The sequence below is a fragment of the Sciurus vulgaris genome (assembly GCF_902686455.1).
Source record: "Sciurus vulgaris genome assembly, chromosome: 13".
In the NCBI taxonomy this organism is placed as follows: Eukaryota; Metazoa; Chordata; class Mammalia; order Rodentia; family Sciuridae; genus Sciurus; species Sciurus vulgaris.
The window spans coordinates 41,638,655-41,663,332 of record NC_136474.1 but is presented as its reverse complement, the minus strand read 5'-3'; the positions used below and the strand labels follow the sequence as shown (position 1 = coordinate 41,663,332).

At 36.8% G+C, this 24,678-nt stretch overlaps 1 protein-coding gene across 8 annotated transcripts in view; it reads right to left on the bottom strand.

Annotated features, from left to right (window-relative positions):
• Positions 1-24,678, bottom strand: part of L3MBTL4 (L3MBTL histone methyl-lysine binding protein 4) — a 490,814-nt gene that overhangs the window by 241,422 nt on the left and 224,714 nt on the right. For all 8 annotated transcript variants that reach the window (XM_079109233.1, XM_079109226.1, XM_079109227.1 and 5 more), the window contains 2 exons: positions 13,741-13,826; positions 10,171-10,281 (listed from right to left, as the gene is read on the bottom strand). In XM_079109233.1, the coding sequence (XP_078965359.1) occupies positions 10,171-10,281; positions 13,741-13,826 (197 nt within the window). The remainder of the gene's footprint in view (positions 1-10,170; positions 10,282-13,740; positions 13,827-24,678) is intronic.

Below are 24,678 nucleotides of genomic sequence, written 5' to 3'. Positions count from 1 at the left end.
TTGATCCACTTTGAGTTTTGTGCAGGGTGAAAGATAGGGGTTAAATTTCATTCTGCTACATATGGATTTCCAGTTTTCCCAGCACCATTTATTGAAGAGGATATCTTTTCTCCAATGTATGTTTTTGGCATCTTTGTCTAGTATGAGATAACTGTATTTATGTGGGATTGTCTCTGTGTCTTCTCTTCTGTACCACTGATCTTCATGTCTGTTTTGGTGCCAATACCATGCTGTTTTGTTACTATAGCTCTGTAGTATAATTTAATCTCATATTGTGATGTCTCCTACTTCACCTTTCTCACTAAGGATTGCTTTGGCTATTCTGTGCCTCTTATTTTTCCAAATGAAGTTCATGACTCCTTTTTCTATTTCTATGAAGAATGTCAGTGGGATTTTAATAGGAATTGAACTAAGTCTGTATAGTGCTTGGTAGTATGGTCATTTTGACAATATTAATTCTGCCTATCCAAGAAAATGGGAGATCTTCTAAGGCCATCTTCCATTTCTTTCTTTAGTATTCTGTAGGTCTTTCATGACTTTTGTTAAATTGATCCCCAAGTGATGATTTTTTTTGTTTTATTTTTTTTAGGCTATCGTGAATGGGATAGTTTTCTTAATTTCACTTTCAGCTGATTTATCCTTGGTATACAGGAATGCAATTGATTTATGGGTGTTAATTTTATATTCTGCTACTTTGTCAAATTCGTTTATGAGTTCTAGAATTTTTCTGGTGGAATTTTTTCGGGCCTTCTAAGTATAGAATCATGTTGTTCCCATTTCTAACAAACCCCCAGGGATGCAGGTGTCACATTCTGCTGATCTTGAAGAGGAAGTCTCTAGGAAGTCCCCACCTGTGGGAGACCCTTGGAATGCCACACCCAATTTTGGAATGAACACGCAGGTACCAACATGGCCACCAGCAGTCTGGATGTGCAGTCCTGCCTCTCAGACCATTCCCCATTCTCCAGAGCTGTTTTCCTGCCCTAACTCTGCCTCTGGACTCTACTCTGATTTATTGCTGCTGTTGGGTTTAGTAATCCTGAGATATGGATCCATCCTCTGATTTGATAGGATCCACACATCCCTTCTTTCTCTATCAACAGGCCCTCTAATGTTTGGGGAAGATTGTCCTGTTGAGGTGGCCTGGGTACCACCTGTTTTCATGCCAAGAGCTGGTTTTGCCAAAGCAGCAAGGACAAATACACTATCGTGGTGCTCTAGGGTTGGAGGTGCTGGTAGTGAGCCTCTAAGGAGTAGGAGTAGAAGAAGACCTGTAGCAGTTGCTTCGGGTAGGGATCCTCTGCATTTCCCCTTAGCTGCACCCTCTCGGCTCCTACAGTCACAGCCATGCACCTGCCCAGGATTTCTCTGATCACAGGTTGAAATTAATCACTTGTTTGAGATGTTGTTTTCTGTTAAAAAAAAAAATACATCCATACATGCACATACAAACACACAAAAAAAGATTGAATCAGAAGTCTCCTTTGTCTCTGCATAATAGTAAATAAAGACATTTGGTGTTTGGAAATGCAAATAAAACAAGGCATTTTATGCACTTTTTCTAAGAAGAGAAACCTTATTCTTGAGAAGCCAGCTGCCCCCCAGCATATCTGCTCACAAGCCCGGCTGCAAACGCAATGGCTTTGACAGCACTTGGGGGTTTGTGCTCCATACGACCTTACTGAAGCAGGCTTCTTTCCTATCTCCCCAGTCAGATTGTGAGGGCAGGTTCCAAGTCTTAATCTCATCCCCAGGGCTCACAATATCTGGAATGGCCTTCTATCCTAGGGGCACTCAGTAAACAAAAGCTGATAATTACAATAGACCTCATCTACTCTACTTTTTATTGAATTATGTTATATTTTACTACAACTTTTGCAGTAGGCAGAATCATGGGCTCCCAAAGATATCAACATCCTTTCATAACACCTGTGAAACGTGTTATTTTACATGGCAAGAGGAACTTTGCAGGTGTGATTACCTGGTGGGCCCATAGAAATTACAGCAATCCTTATAAAAGGAAGGTTTGAAGGTGATTATGGAGAATGGGGCCATGAGCCCAGGAATTAAGTGGCTTTTAGAAGCTGGAAAGGGTGAAGCAGGGGATTCCTCTTCCAGAAGGATTTGGCTTCCTGACACCTTGATTTTAGCCCGTGATTTCTAACCTAGATAAATGTATGATATATCTGAGTTGCTTAAAGTTAGTAAACTTTTACGTTAATTCATTGTAGCTCTAACAGGAACATAATAGATCTACATCTTGGGAATAAAATTAATCTACCATCATCTACTCCCTTTCAAAGTATAATGTCCTTTCCCTGAGTCTATCACCCTTTCTTATATTACAAGAAATGACATTAATTTTAGAGCAAGGTGGGAAATGTGTTCACCATCTTGCCTAGCCCGTCTGTCCTGAGATATATTTTTTCACTTATTTATTTTTGGAAGATATTCTTCCCATGGTAAAAATACAGTGACTATAAAGCAGGATGTGAGAAAAGGAGATGATGTTCAGCATAATTAGCTAAGTATTGGCATTAGTAAGGGCACATAGAATCTCAAAACTGCAGCTGATGCTGATAGCATGCTTCTGCTTGGGAAATGGCAGAGCAGGCAGAGTACATTTTCCCTAAAGCTAAGATAAAGTCCATAGACTGCTCCGAAGGAATACAGGAAGCCCACGCTGTATCTGGTGATTGAAGGCCTTGGAGATAAAAGAATTCATTATTATAGCAGTTCAGGGGTCCCTCACTTACTAAGCAAATATACAGCTTTGAATGAAATAACAAGAGTATGCAGAATGGAGAGCCTGTTTTATTAACTTCAGAATTGTTAATGTAAAATGATGTCCTTACTCAAAGACCCATTAACCTGTGATGCAGGAATATAATCCAGTACTTGTATATACATGCATGTGCACTTTACAGCAGAACAATCTGTAGCAGATCTCAGACACTCAAAAAAATACATCCTCCTAGAGGGATTAAGAACTAGTGCTGCAACACCATCATCTTTTATTTAAGAGGTTTCTACACACTGTTCTGCATAGGAAACTGAACAATTTTATTTCTATTCTTTGTAGCTCATGACTTATCTGATGCCACATGCCAAATAATCACATGTCAAGCTCTCATTAGATCTGCAGGTCAGGCTGGTAGTGGGAAAGGCGCTGAGGATGGGCCAAAGAGCCCATCACCACAATAGTGCTGGCAGACCTGTGTTTCTGTTCCAGACAGACTGACTTTAAAACAAATGGGAAAGTGAAGTCTCTACTAACAGTTCTTGGGAAACACAACTCTTGTGGCATATGAGTTCACTGTATGAGAAACTATGTCATTGTAGGGGCATTCACACATTCTTAAAAGATGATGGTGTTACAACACATTATTTATTCTTAACCCTTCTCTTAGGAGTACATATATCTTGATTGCCTAAGGAACTGCTACAGATTGCTCTGCTACAAAATGCAAAATGCACAACATCCATTCATAAAACCAAGTAAATGCATAGTAATCAACTGATACTAGGAAAAATGAATTTCTTTTAAATCTAGAGGCCGCTGATTACATAGTAGCTTCATCTCTTATACCTCTTTTTAATGAATATCTAAATTTTATCTAAAACTAGAATTAAAAATTAAATATAGTGGTAGTTTGGTTAAAAAGCAAATTTAAAAAAAAATAATGCAAGGACACAAAACTGCTTATACTATAGGTAGTAACTTAATACATTAAGCTCATGGTCTAATTGATAGAGTATCTGTCAAGATAAGGGTTGACAAGATTATAGTCCACAGGTCAACAGGGCCCTCCTACCAGCTGTTTTGTGTTGCACATGCCAAAAATGGTTTTTGTACTTTTAGATGGTTGGAAGAAAACTCACCACAAGAGTATTTTATGATATGTGAAAATGATGTCAAATTCAAATTTGAGGGTCATTCATTCCTTTATATATTGCCTCTGGCTGCTTCTATGATAAATGGCAGAGGTGACCAGTTACTGCAGAGACCATGTGGCCACAAGCCTGAAACACCTACTATCTGGCCCTTTACTTGAAAGGTGCTATCCCAGGCTGTAGAACCAGGCCATCTGGCTCCCTTCAGGCTCTACCACTTATATGCAGCATGACTCTCTGTGCCTGGTTCCTCACTTCCATCTACCTTGCAGGGTCATTGCTAGGATTATGGGAGCAGAGAAATGTTCAGCACATAAACTGCGAGAGCACCCCTCCCATGTTGGCCATCATTAGTATTATTGCCTTTGCCACTTGTCATATCTGCAATTACACTAATGCACTTCTACCTACCTCAACTGTCCTGGAAATTATGGTCAACACTAATTTATAGTTTCACCAAGTCTAAAAATTATCTTTTCATTAACTGGTCATGATACTTTGGAAAATTGTCCCAGTCTCCTCAAATGAAGACAGCCATCAATCATTGTGACATAATAATGAACACTGATTACAAGTTTAGCTCAAAGGACAGTTATTTTTAATGTTAGTATCTTATCCTATCTTCATATTTCAAAACCCATTTTCAAAACTGCATCTGAGTTAGAAACTTTGCCAAGTGAGATGATCTAATCCAGAGTCTGCTCCCTTCTTGACAGATATTTAAACGAGGAATTGACTTTTCAAAGCACAGGCAACCCTTAATTACAGTAAACATTTGTTGACTTGTGTTTGGACTTTTTCTTTGCACTAATCCACCTGCAGGAGGTTTTTTTCAAACAATATTTTTCAAACAATAGTTTTCAATTTATGTTCTGACCTAAAATCTAAAATAATTTTTAGTCATGTAAGTGGGCATCATACCATGACAATCTTGGTCATGCTGCCCTCATTTCATTTAGAAATGTCACAAATACATCCAGTTAATGCATTAAATATGAAAAGACTTGCTGAAGAGACTCAATTTATTAATGATTCAGGAGAACTTCCTAAAGCATCTATTTGGTATTCATTTATAATTCATTTCACAGCTTAGCTTCAGTTCCCACAGGGCAAATATTTATCAAATATTACTCTGTTTTAAGTCCTCCCTTTACATTTTCTTGTGGAATACTTTTCCCCCAAAATAGTGGCTAAGCTTCCTAAAAGCATCCATCCATCCATCTATTGAAATTTAATGTGCATTTCCTGATAAGGTGACAGTAATGGGTTTTCAGATGTAACAAAGTGAATTGTGCAGCCAAACAAAAGAATAATTATTAAACATAATAACTGACTATAAATTGAACAAGATACATTGAGCACATCATAAATATTTATTAGAGTAACCATGGTAATTAAAAAATAGTAATCAACACAAAGGGGAAAATGGCATCCAGCCATGACCAAAAAAAAAAAAAAAAAGAAGACCCTCTCAGCCTCCTACAAGTGGACCCCATATGACCAAATGAATATAATCACTATGAAAAACAGACTACCTGGCCTGACTAGTAAAGTAGATTTATGATATCAAGAGAGAAGAGTATCTTTAATCAGGCTGCCCTCTGTCCCCTCCCTGAAGCATTGCTAGTTCACCATCTCCAATTCTAACAGCTTATCATGGCAATGGGTAAGTGCTGAAATGTAGAGAACACTGACATTGGATTTAGATGAATCTAACGTTGATCAAATAATGTAAGTTCTCCATGTTAACTGTATATCAGAGATAACATCTTAAAAGCTCTGCTGTGAGGATGAAGATGTGATAAATAACATATTCGGCCAAGTGCCTGCAAAAAAGTAAACATTCAATAATGGGGTGTTCTGTTCTACTAGCACTGCTTTTATTATTTCTGAAAGCACTACTATTACTACATCTACTGCTGTAAGCACTGACCAATAGTTGCTTCATCCCACTTCTGTTTGTCAGGATATTAGTAGTACATATAAAGATAATAATCCATACTTTTGGACCTAAAGAACTTAAGACACACTAGGATGACTAAAAATATGTAACTAACAAAAAAGAAATAACAAGGGTTCTTGAAGATGTGAAGAGACTGGAATCCTCAAATTCTGCCTCTGGGAATGTAAAATGGCGCAGCCACTTGAGAAAACATTGCGGGAGTTTCTTGGAATGTCAAATGTAGAGCAACCCTATGATCCAACATTTCTACTCCTAAGGATATGCCCATGAGAAATGAAAGCACTTGTCCTCGAATGCTCACAGGAATATTATTCAAGAAAGCAAAAAGTGGAAATAACACAAATGTCTTATCAACTGATAAGTGGATAAACAAAATATGGAACTGCTGAACAACGGAATATTATTTGGAAGCAAAATGGAATGAAGTACAAATACATGGATAAACCTTAAAAACATTATGGCAAGTGAAAAAAGGCATCAGAAAAGGTCACACATTATAGGATTCTGTTTTCATGAAATGCCCAAGGACAGGCAAATCCACCGAGAAAGAAAATAGATCTGTGATTACCAGGGACTTGGGCCGAAGAAGAGAATAGTAGAATGAGTAGTGACCACTAAGTGATACAGGTTATGTTTTGCGGTTGATGAAAATGTTCTAAGATTAGTGGTGATGGTTGTACAGTTTTGGAATACAATGAATGATAAAATTTTATGATGTGTGAACTCTACCTCAAAAAAGCTGTTATAAAAATCAAACTAACAAAGCACGTAAGGGCAGCTATGCACTTGGGGAGTGAACTGGCTGCTACTCTACCAGGGAATGCCAGGAGTACACAGGTACCTCCAGACAGGCCAGGCAGTGTGGGCTTAGGCACAGAAGACAAAGCAAACTGGTGTCACTGGTGGTCTACACTCTCCAACGCACACATCTGGTCTCACCCTCTAAAGGGAGTTATTTAGCATTAAAAAAACAGGACATTAAGTGTAAGATGAGAAGTTAAAACATTAAGAAAAATTAGAACATAAGGGTAGAACATAATAAAATTAGAACATAAGAGTAATTAGGACATAAAAATAAGAACATAAGTGGTTTCCACTCTCCATCCCACACATCTGCTTTCCCTCTCTAAAAGGACTTATTTAGGATAAATAAAAATTAGAACATATGAGTAAGGAGTAGGATGGTTATAAGTTCTAGAGATGAAAACCTCTATTTGAAAGCTGGGGTTTAAAACCCTCGTCCCATAAGACAGCAACCTGGGACCTGGGGCCAGTGACCTGACCTCTCTGGGCTTCAGTTTCTTTATTTATGAACCAATTATAACCATAGAACTTTCTGCCACATGATTGTGGTGAGGGTCCATACAGGGCCTCCAGAACAGTATCTGACATGGAGGAAGAGCGTCATCCTGATTACTGTCTTACCGGTGTAGTTCTTGTTAGGACAGTCTGACTCCTCACAGTCAAACAAAGGAGTGTAGCACCATCGCAGGGGCTCATGCTCACGTTCCCCTAGGAACACCAGTCACCTAGGAGCTTGGGCTTACTCCCTGTACTTCCATGAGGTCCCTTTAGTAACACAAAAGTAAATACATCCTAGAGAGCAGCACAGGTATTTGCACGCACAAAGAATTCACACTGAGCACAACAGCTACCCACAAAGCACCTGCAGAGTTAGGAACAGTCCAGGGAATCTTATATATGACACCCCACTGAATTTTCACAACATGTCTATGAGTTGGGTGTTATTAACCTACAGACAAGGCAAGTTGAAGTGAGTTGAGTAACTCCACCAAGTTAATCACATAGTTAAGTAAGAGCCAAAGCCGGGAGTCCAACCCAGGCCTGTCAGATCCAGGGGCACTTCCTGGTTCATAATGTTGAATTAGATTTCCAAAAGAAGAGTAATTAAGAAAGGAATTAAGAAAGAGGGAAGGTACTTTATTATCAACACACTTAATTTATCTATATTCAAATAATTGTCCAAATGCCAAAGTACATTTGATGCATCCACTTCTTCACTCACTCACCCCTTTGTTCATTATCACAAATACTAAGCATCTCTTATATGCCAGGAATATAAATAATCTTTTAAGGATGTTGATTTTAGAAAATTACAGAATTATGTGATCAACACATTAATTGAGGAATAGAGCATTTTGCTGGGCAAAAAGGAGATCAGAAAGCTTCAGATGCTTTTTCAGTTAGCAAAGAAAGCGTCATTCACTGCCTCAATCTCCTTACACAAGAATTCAGAGAAAAACCTGATCCTCACCTTCAAAGTCCTATTTCCACAGCAACTAATGACTGGAATCTTAAGCTATCACCTCACTCTTATCTACATTCCCAAGATGGCCAGCCCTTGGGAAGCCTACTCCCTTCTACCTCATGAAGCAAGACAAGTGTTTATCTAACTGTGGGACTGACTGGGTGAGGATGATGGTCAGCAGAGGGCCCAGGACAGGATCTGCAGAAATGGGCTGCAGGAGGAGGGCTGTGTTCTAGGCCTCAAGCAACCCACAAGCCCCAAGACACTGATGGCCAGTTCAAGGCTGATATATGTCTGGCAGACTGAATGCTAACTAGAAAAAAAATTTTGGAAAGCACCATTCCACAGGGTACTGAGTGCCACTTGCCAAACTGTGTTTTAATTTAGCCCTAAAATCCTCAGGAATTTCTGATTTTCCCATAACCACAGAGATAACTATCAAGGTTGATCCTTTCAGAAGTACCAGATTACCTTTCAACTCTTTTTCTTCCAATAATGAACAAAGCAATTACCATAAAGAAAAAGAATAAGAAAAAGACATACGAAATATTTCTTTGGAAGGATCAGGTAAATGTTTAAAGACTTTAAAAGAGCAAAGCTGAGATGGTATGTGAGAATAAGAAATTCACTTCAGGAGTTAAAGTTTTTTTTAAATGACATTTAAAGGTGATAGATTAGCCCAATTTGTTCACATACTAAACTGATGACAAATGATAACTGGATTCTACAGTATGTATCTTATGAATAACGAGAAAATTTTCTGTCAATTAAACATCAAGGTAAGATTTAATGTGCTGTTAAAATTGAGCTTTTCCTAGAAAGGCAATAATGTTTAAATGAAAGTTAATGACAAAATATGACAGAATTTACAAGGCAATTATCATATCCAAAATCATTTCCAAAGTAATTACCATAAAAGTAAACAACAAAAAACTCAAATTAAGAACCTAAGCAATATGCTTAACATTAAATTTAAAATATTAATAATAAGGTATTATGGGAGGAAATATCTATAATTTCTGAATACAATGATTATTTTTACTTGTTAGAATAATAAAGGATATTATCAGTTTGTGCAATTCATAATCTACAGTCAAGTCAGACACTTACCTTTAAAGTTGGCCAAAATGTGTGTACTGATTAGTATAAATTGAATTAGATATTATTTTCAAATTAGGATATAATAAATAAAATTTCTTTCATATCAATATATACATCAAAGAAATACATCTTTCAATATAATACCTATTAAAATTAATTGTCTTCAAGCTTTTTGTTATGAAAGTAAACCATGTCTGGATAAAAATTTGTTTTTGAACTGTCATATGCTGTAGAAAGGTTAATGAGTTGCGCAGATGCTTTCAGTTTTCTGTGTAAAATAGATAAAAAGCTTTCATTTTAGGAAAATTTCATTTTGAAGATGTTTATATTTAAAATGTTAACAATAAGGACAGTATGGAAATCTGTTAATCAAATCTTTAATTCAAAATCTACTTCCTTTAGCTAGGGTGACTAAAGAAGAGCAGAGAACAAAGATCATTGTTTCAAGGTATTTCATAACAATTTCAAGAAATCTCAGACAATGCCAACAAAAAGAAGCTAAAATTTTTAAAAAGGAAAACTAACAGTGAAAGTCTAAGCAGTCAGTAAATTCAAACAGAAATGTACTGGAATTCCTTTCCAAGTCAGTGAAGTCTTATCTCTACATTTCCCACTCCACATACAGAGAAGCTGGACATTTTTTCGCTCAAACACATGTGAATGGATAGAAGCCAGACACAGCTTTGTTTTCCTCCTGCACCAAGAAATCAGAGCTCAGCAACTATCCTCGTGCAGGTTCCGCTGCCTCCTGTCTTAGGAATCCTATTAGTCCAAATTACATCTTGGCCACAGTCAATCTTCAAGGTCAGACCCAAAATGATTTTTCTCCTCATAAAATTATCGTGCAGGAGAATTAAAAACTGAGGAAGATAAAGGGAAGGCAGGATGGGTGAAACAGAAGAAATATGGAAAAAGGACCAACATAATAATTTAAAATGTGTACCTTTACTCTTTGGTCATCAACTTCTATAATTGTAGCAACACGAATTAACCTAGGGTTTCGTTTATCCACAACTTCAAGTTTCATATTTGGCAGAAAACCATGAGGCAACCTCTGAAACATTACAAGTGCAACAAGTTATGGAAAATCCAGCAATTCAGATTTTCTATTAATTTTCTACTAAAATGCAATGACTTCAGTTTTAACAAACAGATCTTAACACAACTGGCATTTATTTTCTAGAGCACATGGAATTTCATGCAGATTTTTTAACCAGTTTCACAAAAACCTGTGAAAGAATTTTGGGCCGCTTAAACTGTAGCTAAAAAGACAAAGATAGATTAAATTATAAATTCATTAATGGCCATAGCAAAGTTCAAAAGGATCTCTTTTTAATTAGTGCATTATAATTACACATAAATTATACATTTCAACATAATTATGCAAACATGGAATATAATATGCATTAATTCAGTCCCAAATACTTCTTCTTACCCTCCCCTCTTGACATCCCTTGTTCCCTTTCCTCTACTCTACTGGTCTTTCTAGTTATTTGTAGTATTTTTTAAATTAGTGCTTTATAGATACTCATAAGGTCAAATTCACTGTGGTATCTGCATATACGTTCATAGGACTGTTTGGTCAGTTTCATTCCACTGTTCCTCCCATTTCCCATCCTACCTTCCTCTCCCTCAAGCCCCTTCTACTCCACTGATTTCTCTGTTTTCATGTGATTCACACTCCCACACCACCATTTTTTTCCTTATTTTGGTCTAGTTTCCACATATGGAGAAAACATTTGACCCTTGGCTTTCTGAGTCTGGCTTATTTCACTTAGCATGACGTTCTCCAGTTCTATCCATTTACCAGCAAATGCCGTAATTTAATTCTTCTTAATGGCAGAGTAAAACTCCATTGTGTATATGTACCACATTTACTTTGTCCATTCATCTACTGACAGGCATCTGGGCTGGTTCCATAACTTGGCTTTTGTGAACTGTGCTGCTATAAACATTAATGTACCTGTATCACTATAATAATTTTAGTTCCTTTGGATAAAACTAAGGAGTGGGTAGCTGGGTCATATAGTGGTTCCATTCTTAGTGTCTAGAGGAATCTCCATATTGCTTTCCAAAGTGGTTGTATTAATTTGCAGTCCCAACAAAAATGAATGAGTGTGCCTTTTCGCCCACATCCTCCCCAGCACTTATTATTATTTGTATCCTTGATAAATTATGCAGTTCTGACTGGAGTAAGATGAAAATTCAATATAGTTTTGATTTGCATTTCCCTGACTGCTAAGGACATTGAACATTTTTTCATATATTTGTGGTCAATTGTATTTCTTCTTTTTGAATTGTCTGTTAAGTTATTTTGCCCATTTATTACGTATCTTACTACTGTTTACATATCAGCTTATTTTTTTCTTCTTTTCTGAAATTAGCTTTATACATTAGATATTATTGTCTATTCTCCCTACCAAGTTTGGGACTATATGGCCAGAAGGCAAAATTCTTTAACAAATAATACAAAAAGATAAACATGATTCCTTATAAATTTAAACTTTAAAATATTCTTAGACAACAGTTACATAATTTCAACTGTTAAATATTTTAAAAATCATACCATGATATAATTTAAAGTCATAACTAAGCTTTTGTCACTTCATCTGGTAACATTAGAGAGTTGAACTGAGTTGAAATTTCTCTGAAGTCTTAAAATGCCAGAAACCAAGAGTCCATGATGACACAAACATAGGCAATGAAGAAAACAGAAGGGAAAAGACACTGGGACATATCAAATCATTCAAACTAAGGAATTTCAACAATCAAAAGTCAGAGTCACACTGGGCAAGGTACCTGTAATCTCAGCAGCTTGGTAAGCTGAGGCCGGAGGACTACAAGTTCAAGACCAGTCTCAGCAAATTTGTGAGGCCATAAGCAACTTAGTGAGACTCTATCTCAAAATTAAAAAAATCAAAAGGGCTGGGGATGTGCCTTAGTGGTTAAACACCAAAGGTTAGATTCCCAGTAACCTCACCCAGCCTCAGAACCACAAGACAACTCTGATAGTTTTTAGAGATTAGTAGAAAGTTTCCCTTTGAATGCTATTACACATAAAAGTATTCAATTGATTTTATTGGAAATGAAAGTATATTGAACTCCTTAAGTCTAGAAATGGCAGTAAGAAAAAATCTTCTACTGACATGTGACTAATAAATAGTCAAATCTTCTCCAGTATCTGGTATGTTTCTCTGCAGCTTTTTTGGAAGCATATTTCCTTTCTAAAATGCATAATTACATCTAGTAAATGGAGTATACTGAGCTGGGGTTGTAGCTCAGTAGTAGAGCACTTGCCTAGCATGTGTGAGGCACTGGGTTCGATTCTCAGCACCACAAAAATAAATAAAATAAAGGTCCATTGACAATTGAAAAAATATTTTAAAAAAATAAATGGAGTACACTGAGTATAATCAGTTCACTGATTTCTACAAATCTGTTCTCCCCAAGGTCACTGTTCTGAACAAGAAAAGTAATTGTTTAGCATTACTGATGTCAAAGATATATTCTTGAGCGAATCCACAACAACCCTGTGAGAGAGACTAAAAGTTGCCCCTTTTTAGTGAAATCATTTCCTCATTTTCTTATAGTTTTCCTGTTCAAAATATAAACAAAGATTTGAAAGAAAGCAAGAGAGAAAGACTACCAGTAGCTAAGTATTCTTGCTATTCCAAATTCTGCAATTCAGAAAATCTTCTGCAGGACTTTAGCTATGGCCTCCTTCATGTTATACTTCCACAAGTAAATCCAGCCTATTACAACCAATTTTTTTTTTTTTTAATGAAAGAACATTTTTGTTTCAACCCCATTTTAATCCCCAGAAAACGCCAGGAAATGAAATCACATGAATAAACTCAATACATAAAATTATGATTAAAGACAAGTTGAGGAGCCTGAAGTCCACAATGAGAATTGGAAAGGAACAATTTGATAACTGGTTTGGAACATAAATATTTCTGATTATACTATTTCTATCTATGCACTTACTTTTACAAGTTAATCTATACTCATTCAACCCTGGAATAAGTACAGTAGTATAAGCTCGAACTATAAAAATCAACACTAAAAAAATGCTAAAAGAAATGTTCCTTTCAAAATGGCTGAAACTGCACAAAGATGACATTGTTCCTATTTGGTTACGGCACCACTGCCATTCAAACAGTCCCTGAGAAAGGAGCATGGAAGAGTTCAGAGTACTGGCAGAGGGAGCTCATGGCCCTGGAGCTTCCCGGCCTCCTCCACAGCTGAGGTGTTGTCAGCAGAGCCACTGGTGTGCTCCACTGTGCTCCTTCCAAAGAGAAAATCGCCACCTGCACTGGCATACAGGAAAGATAGCAAGGACCCTGTTTGCTTACTTCACTTACTTTGTATTCTTAACTAAACAAAGCAAAGCAAATTGATTATAAAAATATCACTTGGCTTTATAAAGAAAAACCTAGATTAATTTTAAACTGCTGCAGGATTCAACAGAATTTTGTTTAAAGGTAAGAGAATACACCTACACAGAACTTACCATTCTAAAAACTTTGGCAGGGACTGCATTAGTTTGGGTAGTTTCCAGATATTTTGGCCAGGAAAAGTTTTCTGGATCAGGATATCCTGAAAAAAAAAAAAAAAATACACACACACACACACACACATCAGAATCTACAAAACATTGGTAATGATAACACTGTTATCTGAAAGCTCATTACTTATCAGGTCCCATGCTAAGAACTTCATGCAGTATCTCATTTAAATCCTATGCTCCCCTCTGAGAGAGCCAAGGCATCAATGCATGCAAGCAATCATTCACTGGTTCATTCACTCACTCAACAAAATAAAGTGGGTTGGCCAAGGTCAAATGACTACACAAGCACTTGGCAAAAGCAGGTAACACCCAGGACTCTAACTCCTAGCTCCAAAAATGGTTCCTTAGAAGTTTGAAAAATCAAACCACTGAACTGGAAAAACTAATAATCTTTCCTTTCTATCTATGCTGTGTTGTTACTTCTGTCCTTTCAAAGAGTTAAGTACTTGCACTTTTTCACTAGCTCTGACTTCCTTTTTCTTTTCTAATTTTCTTTGCTGCGTTTACTCCTTCTCCTGATTTCTCCTGATTACTACCTTCCTCCTGATTTCCTTAGGATTAATTCATATTCTTTTAATCAAATTGAATTGTAATTAACTTATTTTAATGTTTTTTCATATAATAAAAGTGTTTACAACTAGGAACTTGTCATTGTTTCTACACAATGTATTTATTTTTCTCACTTTTGCTTTATGAAAAGATTATATTCCATCATCATACTGTTGATTAAATCACTGGTCAGTTATTTAAGAGGTATTCCAGGGGTTTAAATATTAATAATATTTACTTTATCACAAAGTAGTTTCAGAATGTCACAAGGTGTGAACAACTCCTGCTTTTGGAATGTGAGGACTTCTTCTGGGGGTAACACTACATCAACAAATATTTAACTCGTGTGTGTATATGTATGTGCATTGTAAGGTTTTGTAACAGTATGCTTTATTATGACCTAGTTACATTATGAAAAAAATGCTTTTTTTAATCTAAGCCTAAAGCCTCAGCAGTAATTAGAAGGCTCTAAGTATTTTCTAGTAGTTACCCAGTATTTCTGATAATTTGTCCCTCTTTTTATTTTTAATTTTTTTCCAGTATTGGGGATTAAACCCAGGGACATTTTATCACTGAGCTACATTCCCAACCCTTTTTAATATTTATTTTGGTACAGTCTCACTACTTTTTAAACTTTGTACTAAAATGCAGTATATTTAAAGAAAGGTACACGAGTCCAGTGGATAGCCTGTATGATCTGATCGAGATCAAAACCTGAGCATCGCCAAAGCCCCACCAACTCATCCCCATTCCCATGATGTTCCCTTCTAGTCGATGCTCCAGTCTTCTCCAGAGAAACTCTGCCCTGGCTTCCAACCAGGAGAATGGTTTTACTGGTTCTGTTTTTCCCTTTATAAAAATGGAATCATACAGTGAGTGCTCATTCATGGAAAACCTCTTTTGTTCATTTTCTGATTGTGAGGGTCTTGCAAAACATGATTATTGAGGGTAAAACATTAATTTTCTTTGTCATACAATATTCCATCATCTGTGTATTTTAAAATTTCCTTCTTATCCATTCTACTTACCACAGTACTTTGGACAGTTTCTATTTGGGGATTATATGGAATGTTCAAGTATACATTCTTTATAGTAACCACTGTACTCGAATGTATCCAGAAGTAAAACTGCTAGATCATGGAATGATTTGCTTCATCATTTTTACTTTTTAATTATTTTGGTTTAGGAGTACCTTTTTCAGGCAGAGATATAGCTCAGTTGGTAGAGTGCTTGCCTCACATGCAGGAGACCCTGGGTTCAACTCCCAGCACAACAACAACAACAACAAAAAAGAGGAGTGTCTATTTTCAACATCTTCTAAATAAAATTTTAAAATAATATCCATTCACTTTCATAACCAGTTTGTTTTCTCTGACTTTCATAAAATATGTCTCAAGCTAGATTTTTTTAAAGCTCTTTTGGGGTTTCCTTTGCTTTCTGCACTTTCCTGTATAAAGTATGCTATATGTCTTAGGTTTCAATAGTTATTTTCCCAATTGCATTTAATTTTGTAGCCCAAAATTTAAAAGAAAAAAAAAAGTTATCTAAAGGCATTTCGTATATTTGGGATCTCTGTCTTTCTGCAAGGCTTCTGAATTATGCTCACCCCTCACCCCATTGGCACTGGTGTCCCTCACCTGGATACCTGGTCAGAGGACAAGAAAATAAAACATAGTGTAGAGAACTGTAGAAAGGACATGGGGTGGGTGAGAAAGGCAGCAACCCGTCCTGCCCAGCCTCATAAAGAAACCTGGCATGCTGCCACAAGAGGCACTATTCTTTCCTTCTCTTATCCTGATAAACAATAAGATAAAAGGATGTAACATTCTAAATGATTCTTAAGTAACTTCTTTGGTGCTACTCTCCAGAAATAAGTTATGCATATGCAAAAAAAAAAAAAAGAAAAAGAAAAAGAAGAACAGGTACCTGCAATATTCCTTGTCCAATCAACTCAAGCAATAGCAGAATGACTACGGCCTCAGGAGTCTTCCAAAAGTTCCCACTGTCTTCCTCCTGGCCCAGCCCTATCATGGTTGGCCTTGGGAGGCCAGAGGTATGGATGCAGAGAAAGGCCAAGATAGGTCCCTTCACTGTGCAGCAATAGAAGGATATTAGCTTTTAATAAATCTAAGTTCCTACTTGAAACAAGAAGGATATATCTGAGACCACTCCATGGAACAACAATATCCTTTAGAACCTTACCTCCTCAGGAAGAAAGTCAGACTCTAACAGGCTTCCCTTTATAGGTAAGCACTGTACCAAGCATTTCATGTGCATTAAGTTATTTATTCCTCAAACATACCTGAGTTACACCTTTTCAACCACATTTCATAGGTAAGGCTCAGAAAAGCTAAGAGCCTGCCCAGTGCTGTGCAATGAGGAAGGAAGAAATGGGATTTGAACAATTGTGTCTGGCTTCATTATGCATGCACTGTACTTAATCCTTGACTCCCTCTGGTCCTAAAGCCCCAGGGCACCCAAGACCCCAGGCCCATCCTTCTAGGTCTCAGGGTCGAGAGCCTGTGCTCACCCTAGGGGACATGGAGATGTATTGGGAGGGTGAGAAGATGGAAAGACAGACATTAGGTTGGAAACTACCCTACATACTGTTTAAATTTACTCATATCCCACCTCATTCCACACTGTTTAGAGATTGAAACTTCAAAGAGATGGATGATCCCTAAAGAAAAATGAGGTCCAAGCTATGGCTGTGAACATGGCTGGCTGAATTAAAGCAAAAGAAAAGTGTTGTGAAAACTGAGATCAAGGACCTGTGGGGCTGGGAATAAAACTGCAGCCTGGGATTTCCCTGTAGTTGGTGCCAGCAATTCTTTGTGTAATGAGAAGATCCAGGTGACAAATGTCTTCAATTAATGTTGGAGAATAACTAGAAGGCAACTAGATGGCAGCAAAAGAAGGGGTATGGTGCAGAGGAACAGGACAGCTGGAGACCCCAGGAGGAAGGGATTTTCTCAGCAGCTTAGAGCTACTTCAGAAGCAGAAAGGTGACATGGGATGTGGCAGCATAAAGTTGCCTGCTTTTTTAAGGGTCACAGAGAAGGGGTGGCCTCAAGGGTGGGAATGGAGAAAGACCTGTGTGAAGAAGCAGGGATAAGTGGAGACTTTTTCCATCAAGCACTTGAAGTGGAAAGGATTCCAGGCCCTCTGGAGGACACTAATACGTATGGAAGCAGAAAAGGAAAACCTGAAGGGTCAAATGAAGTTAGAGGAAAGCAAAAAACACCCAAACCACATCATTCCAATGGCTTCTTACATCACTCAAGGAAAAAGCAAGTCCTAATAATAACCTACAAGCCCCTATACAACTTGACCCCATTACTGTCTTCATCTCAGCTCCTGTTTGCTCAGCTCCTGCTACAACTAGAACACAGCACACATCCTTGCTCCTTAAGTGCTCACACGTTCTGTTCTTTTACCTAGAAACTAGATGGTTCTCTCCAGAGATCCTCCAGACATGCCACCTCATCTTAAGTTGATGTTCAAATGTCAGATGCTCACCAACTCCTGAACTTCCCATGTAAGATGGACTCACCTCTCCCAAATATATGTGCTGTTCCTAACACCATCACTTGCCTTATATTTCTTCATAGTGCTTACCACTATCGTGTCACATATTTTACTATTCGTTCCTCTTACTCCATTAGAACAGAAGCTGCCCTATTATAACAATTTATCCACTTCAATGCAACTTCTCAGAATTATGTAAGTACACGGTGAATGTTTGCTAAATGAATAAAATGTAATTCCTGGGAAGTTTGCATTTAATATTGTGGGGCCCAGTAAAGAGAAGTGAGATGAAAAGATACTGGTCTAGTTCCACAAATCTGAAAGGAACTCTAACATAAACATGTTTGTCTACTGCTTATATCAGAAGTACCATTAGAACAACATGATGTCAATGTATCAACACTGGCTACAGGTCCACAGCAGCACTAAAGCCTAGATGATGCCAAGAGAAAGTCATCTCACTGGTGATATCTGTATGATACTCTTCAATCATTAGTTCCATATGCTAAAGGTCAACATAGGTGTGATATTGGTTATAGACTCTTTGCCAGACCATTGCTTATTTTTTTTCCCAGGGTCCTAAGTAGAAATTTAACGTTGCCACTGAACATTCTTTCTGAAGAAATGTGATCATCCCCGCCTGCCTGGGAGCTTCAGTGTGAGCCCGGCCCCCTCCCCACAGGAACTTCAGGACTCAGCGCCCACAGTACTGCTCCCCATCTACCAACGCATTGGGAAGCGTGTGCAGCCATCATGGCTTATCCCTAAAAATGAAGCCACCATCTTTAGGTGGGGCAGTTCACCTCCTGAGACACCTGCTGGGAATAGAAGCTCATTGTCAGATTAGGTATTAGAAACTTACAGGGACACTATGAACCTATATGGGGGAAACTGTAATGCCTCACATCCACACTGCTAGAGGGAAAGATACAGGAACAACATGAAAAAACAAGGAAAGAAAGTGCCCCAAACAAACCAAGATGCTATATTAATCAAATTCAATGACAGCATGATAGAACAAATGTCAGAAAAGGAATTCAGAAAGTACATAATTAAAATGATCTGCAAAGAAATGGATGAAATAAGAGAGCAAATAAAGACAAGGAACGATCACTCCAATAAACAGTTAAAAGAAAATGTGGACAATGAGAACTACAGAACACTAAAGAAAGAAATTAAAGAAAACCTTAGAAGACGGAAAGATCTCCCATGTTCTTGGATAGGCAGAATTAATATTGTCAAAATAGCCATACTACCAAAAGTGCTATACAGATTTAATGCAATTCCAATTAAAATCCCAATGACATACCTTACAGAAATAGAGCAAGCAATTATGAAATTCATCTGGAAGAATAAGAAACCCAGAATAGCTAAAGCAATCCTTAGCAGAAAGAGGGAAGCAGGGGGTATCGCAATACCAGATCTTCAACTCTACTACAAAGCAATAGTAAAAAAAACGGCATGGTATTGGTACCAAAATAGAACGGTAGATCAATGGTACAGAATAGAGGACACGGACACAAACCCAAATAAATACAATTTTCTCATACTAGACAAAGGGGCCAAAAATATGCAATGGAGAAAAGATAGCCTCTTCAACAAATGGTGCTGGGAGAATTGGAAATCCATATGCAACAGAATGAAACTAAACCCACATCTCTCACCATGCATGACACTAAACTCAAAATGGATCAAGGACCTCGGAATCAGACCAGAGACCCTACAGAATATAGAAGAACAAGTAGGTCCAGATCTTCAATATGTCGGCTTAGGACCAGACTTCCTCAACAGTACTCCCATAGCACAAGAAATAAAAGCAAGGATCAATAACTGCGATAGATTCAAACTAAATAGCTTTCTCTCAGCAAAGGAAACTATCAGCAATGTGAAGAAAGAGCCTACAGAGTGGGAGAAAATCTTTGCCAATCATACTTCAGATAGAGCACTAATCTCCAGAATCCATAAAGAACTCAAAAAACTCTACACCAAGAATGCAAATAATCCAATCAACAAATGGGCTAAGGAAATGAACAGACACTTCACAGAAAAAGATCTACAAGCAATCAACAAACATATGGAAAAATGTTCAACATCTCTAGAAATAAGAGAAATGCAAATCAAAACTACACTAAGATTCCATCTCACCCCAATTAGAATGGCGATTATCAAGAATACAAGCAACAACAGGTGTTGGTGAGGATGTGGGGGGAAAGGTACACTCATACATTGCTGATGGGGCTGCAAATTGGTGCAGACACTTTGGAAAGCAGTGTGGAGATTCCTTAGAAAACTTGGAATGGAACCACCATTTGACCCAGCTATCCCACTCCTTGGCCTATACCCAAAGGACTTAAAATCAGCATACTACAGAGATGCAGTCACATCAATGTTCATAGCTGCTCAATTCACAATAGCCAGACTGTGGAACCATACTAGATGTCCTTCAACTGATGAATGGATAAAGAAACTGTGGTATATATATATATATACAATGGAATATTACTCAGCCATAAAAAATGATAAAATTATGGCATTTGCAGGCAAATGGATGAAATTGGAGAATATCATGCTAAGTGAGATAAGCCAATCTCAAAAAGCCAAAGGACGAATGATATCGCTAATAAGTGGATGATGACACATAATGGGGGGTGGGAGGGGTTAGTGTTAGGGTTAGAGTTAGGGTTAGGGAGGAGGGCAAGAATGGAGGAAGGAAGGATTGTATAGAGGGAAAAGAGGGGTGGGAGGGGTGGGGGGAGGGAAAAAATAACAGAATGAATCAAACAACATTACCCTATGTAAATTTATGATTATACAAATAGTATGCCTTTACACCATGTACAGAGAAACAACATGTATCCCATTTGTTTACAATAAAAAACAAAGAAAGACACACACAAAAAAAAAAGAAAGAAAATGCAGGAAGCAAAGATCATTTCAATAAAGAGATAAGATTCTGAAAAAAAAAAAAAAACACAAACAAATCCTTGAAATGAAGGAAACAACAAACCGAATTAAAAACTCAATAGAAAGCATGGCCAATGGATGAGATCACTTGTAAGACAGAACCTCAGACAATGAAGACAAAATATTTAATTTTGAAAATAAAGTTGACTAAACAGAGAAGATGGTAAGAAATTATGAACAGAACCTCCTGGAATTATAGATTAACATGAAAAGACCAAATTTAAGAATTATTGAGACTGAGGAAGGCACAGAGATACAACCAAAGGAATGAAAAATCTATTCAATAAAATAATATCAGAAAATGTACCAAACCTGAAGAATGAAATGTAAAATCAAATACAACAGGTTTACAAGACACCAAATGTACAAAATTACAACAGATCCACAAAGCACATTATAATGAAAATGCCCAGCATACAATATAAACAGAATTTTAAAGGTTGTGAGAGAAAAGTATCAGATTACATACAGGGGAAAACCAGTACAGATATCAGCAGATTTCTCAGCCCAGAACTCTAACATCTAGGAGGTATGCAACAACATATTTTAAGCTCTGAAAGAACATGAGGGAAGGCAACCAAGAATCTTAAACCCAGCAAAACTAATCTTCAGATGTGATGACAAAATAAAAACCTTCTATGATAAACAAAATCGGAAAGAATTTACAAATAGAAAGCCAGCATTACAGAACATTCTCAGCCAAATATTCCATGAGGGGGAAATGAAAAACAACACTGTAAATCAGCAAAAGAAGGAACTACTCTAAAGGAAAAGCCAATCAAAGGAGAAACCAAGTCAAATTAAAAATGAAAAATAAGCCAAAATGACCAAGAATACAAATCAAATCTCTATAATAACACTGAATGTTAGTGCCCTAAACTCATTAATCAAAAGTCATAGACTGGCAGGGTTACATTTTAAAAAAGACCCAACAATATGCTGCCTTCAAGAGAATCATCTCACAGAAAAAGACATCCACAGACTACAGGTAAAAGGATGGGAAAAAACATATTACACACATGGACCAGTAAAAAAGCAGGGTTTCCATCCTTATATCAGATAAAGTGGACTTTGAGTCAAAGTTAGTCAGAAGGGATAAGGAAGAACATTTTATACTGTTTAAGGGAAGTTTAAATCAATAAGACATAACAATCATAAATATTTATGCCCCAAACAATGGAGCATCGATGTATATCAAACAACCCTTCTCAATTTCAGGAATCAAGTAGACCACAACACAATAATACTGGGTGACTTTAACAAACCTCTCTCACCACTGGATAGATCTTCCAAACAAAAACTGAATGAAATGATAGAACTCAATAATACAATGAACAATTTACACTTTATAGACATACACAAAATATTCCATCCATCAATGAGCAAATACACTTTTTCCTCAGCAGCACGTGGATCCTTCTCTAAAACAGATCATATTAGTAAACACAAAAAAATAGAGATATTACCTTGTATTCAACCAGATCATAATGGAATAAAATTAGAAATCAATGAACAAATAAAAAACAGAAACTACTCCAACACCTGGTGACTAAATAATATACCATGGAATTATGCATGGAGAGCAGAAGGCATCAGAGAGGAGATAAAAAAAATTCTTAGAGTGTGATCTAGCAAATGGATAAATGCATTCTATTGTCATGTACAAGTAATTAGACCAAATAAAATTTACAAAATATAAAAAACTTCTTAGAGGTAAAGAAGAAGAACAGTAAAACATATCAAAATATCTGGGACACTATAAAAGCAGTACTAATAGGAAAATTCACTGCATGGAGAGCATTCAGTAAAAGAATAAAAAGTCAACAAATAAATGACCTAACCACACACCTCAGAGCCCTAGAAAAATAAGAACAGAACAACACAAAAAGTAGTAGAGACAGGAAATAATTAAAATCAAAGCTGAAATCAATGAACTTGAAACAAGAAACAATTCAAAAAATTGAAAAAAAAGTGGGTTCTTTGAAAAAGTAAACAAAATTGATAATCCCTCAGCTATACTAATGAAAAGAAGGAGAAAACTCAAGTTACTAAAATTCATGATGAAAAAGAAAATATCACTACAGACACCACTGAAATACAAAACATAATTAGAAGCTTATTTCAAAAATCTGTAGTCCAACAAAATAGAAAATCTTGAAGAAATCAACAAATTTCTAGAGACATATGATCCTCCCAAACTGAATCAGGAGGACATACACAATTTAAACAGATAAATTTCAAGCAAAGAAATAGAAGAAGCCATCAAAAACCTACCAACTAAGAAAAGCCCAGGACCAGATGGATTCTCAGCTGAGTTATACAAGACCTTCAAAGAAGAACTTATACCAATACTCCTCAAAGTGTTCCAGGAAATAGAAAAGGAGGGAATCCTACCAAACTCATTCTATGAAGCTAATATGACCCTGATACCAAAACCAGACAAAGTCGCATCAAGGAAACAAAACTTCAGACCAATCTCTCTGATGAACATAGACACAAAAAAGTCCTTAACAAAATTCTGGCAAATTGCATACAAAAACATATTAAGAAAAGAGTGCACCATAATCAAGTAGGGTTCATTCTGGGGATGCAAGGTTGGTTCACCATCCAGAAATTAATAAATATAATTCATCACACCAATAGACTTAAGATTAAGAATCATAAGATCATTTAAACAGATGCAGGAGAAAGCATTTGACAAAATACAACACCCCTTCATGCTCAAAACACTTGAAAAAATAGGGATAGTAGGAACATACCTCCAACATGGTAAAAGCTACTTATGCTAAGCCTATGGCCAACATCATTCTAAATGGAGAAAAACGGAAAGCATTGCCTTTAAAAACAAGAACATCCCTGGAACAAGACAGGGATGTCCTCTTTTACCACTTCTATTCAACACAGTCCTGGAAACTCTAGCCAGAGCAATTAGACAAACCAAAGAAATTAAAGGGCTATGAATAGGAAAAGAACAACTCAAACTATCACTATCTGCTGATGACATGATTCTATATTTAGAGGATCCAAAAAACTCCATCACAAAACTACTAGAACTAATAAATGAATTCCGCAACATAGTAAGATATAAAATCAATACTTATAAATCTAATGCAATTCTATTTATAAGTGATGAACCCTCTGAAAGACAAATTAGGAAAACTACCCCAATCACAATAGCCTCAAAAAAATAAAATACTTGGGAATCAATCTAATAAGAGGTGAAAGACCTCTACAATGAAAACTACAGAACACTAAAGAAAGAAACTGAAGAAAACCTTAGAAGATAGAAAGATTTCCCATGTTCTTGGATAGAAAGAATTAACATTGTCAAAATGGTCATACTGCCAAAACTGTTACACAGATTTAATGCAATTCCAATTAAAATCCCAATGATATTCTTCATAAAACTAAAAAAAGCATTTGGAAAATTCATTTGGAAAAATGAGAGAGAGAATAACCAAAGCAATCCTGGGCAGGAAGAGGGAAACAGGAGATAACCACAGTACCAAACCTTCAACTATACTACAGAGCTATAGTAACAAAAACATCATGGTATTGGCACCAAAATAGGCAGGTAGACCAATGGAACAGAATAGAAGACACAGAGACAAACCCACATAAATATAGTTGTCTCATACTAGACAAAGTTGCCAAAAATATGATATGAAGAAAATATAGCCTCTTCAATAAATGGTGCTGGGAAAACTAGAAATACTTATGTAGCAATATGAAATTAAACCTCTATCTCTCACCCTGCACAAAACTCAACTCAAAATGGATCAAGGACCAAGGAATTAGACCCGAGACCCTGCACCAAACAGAACAAAAAGTAGGCCTGAA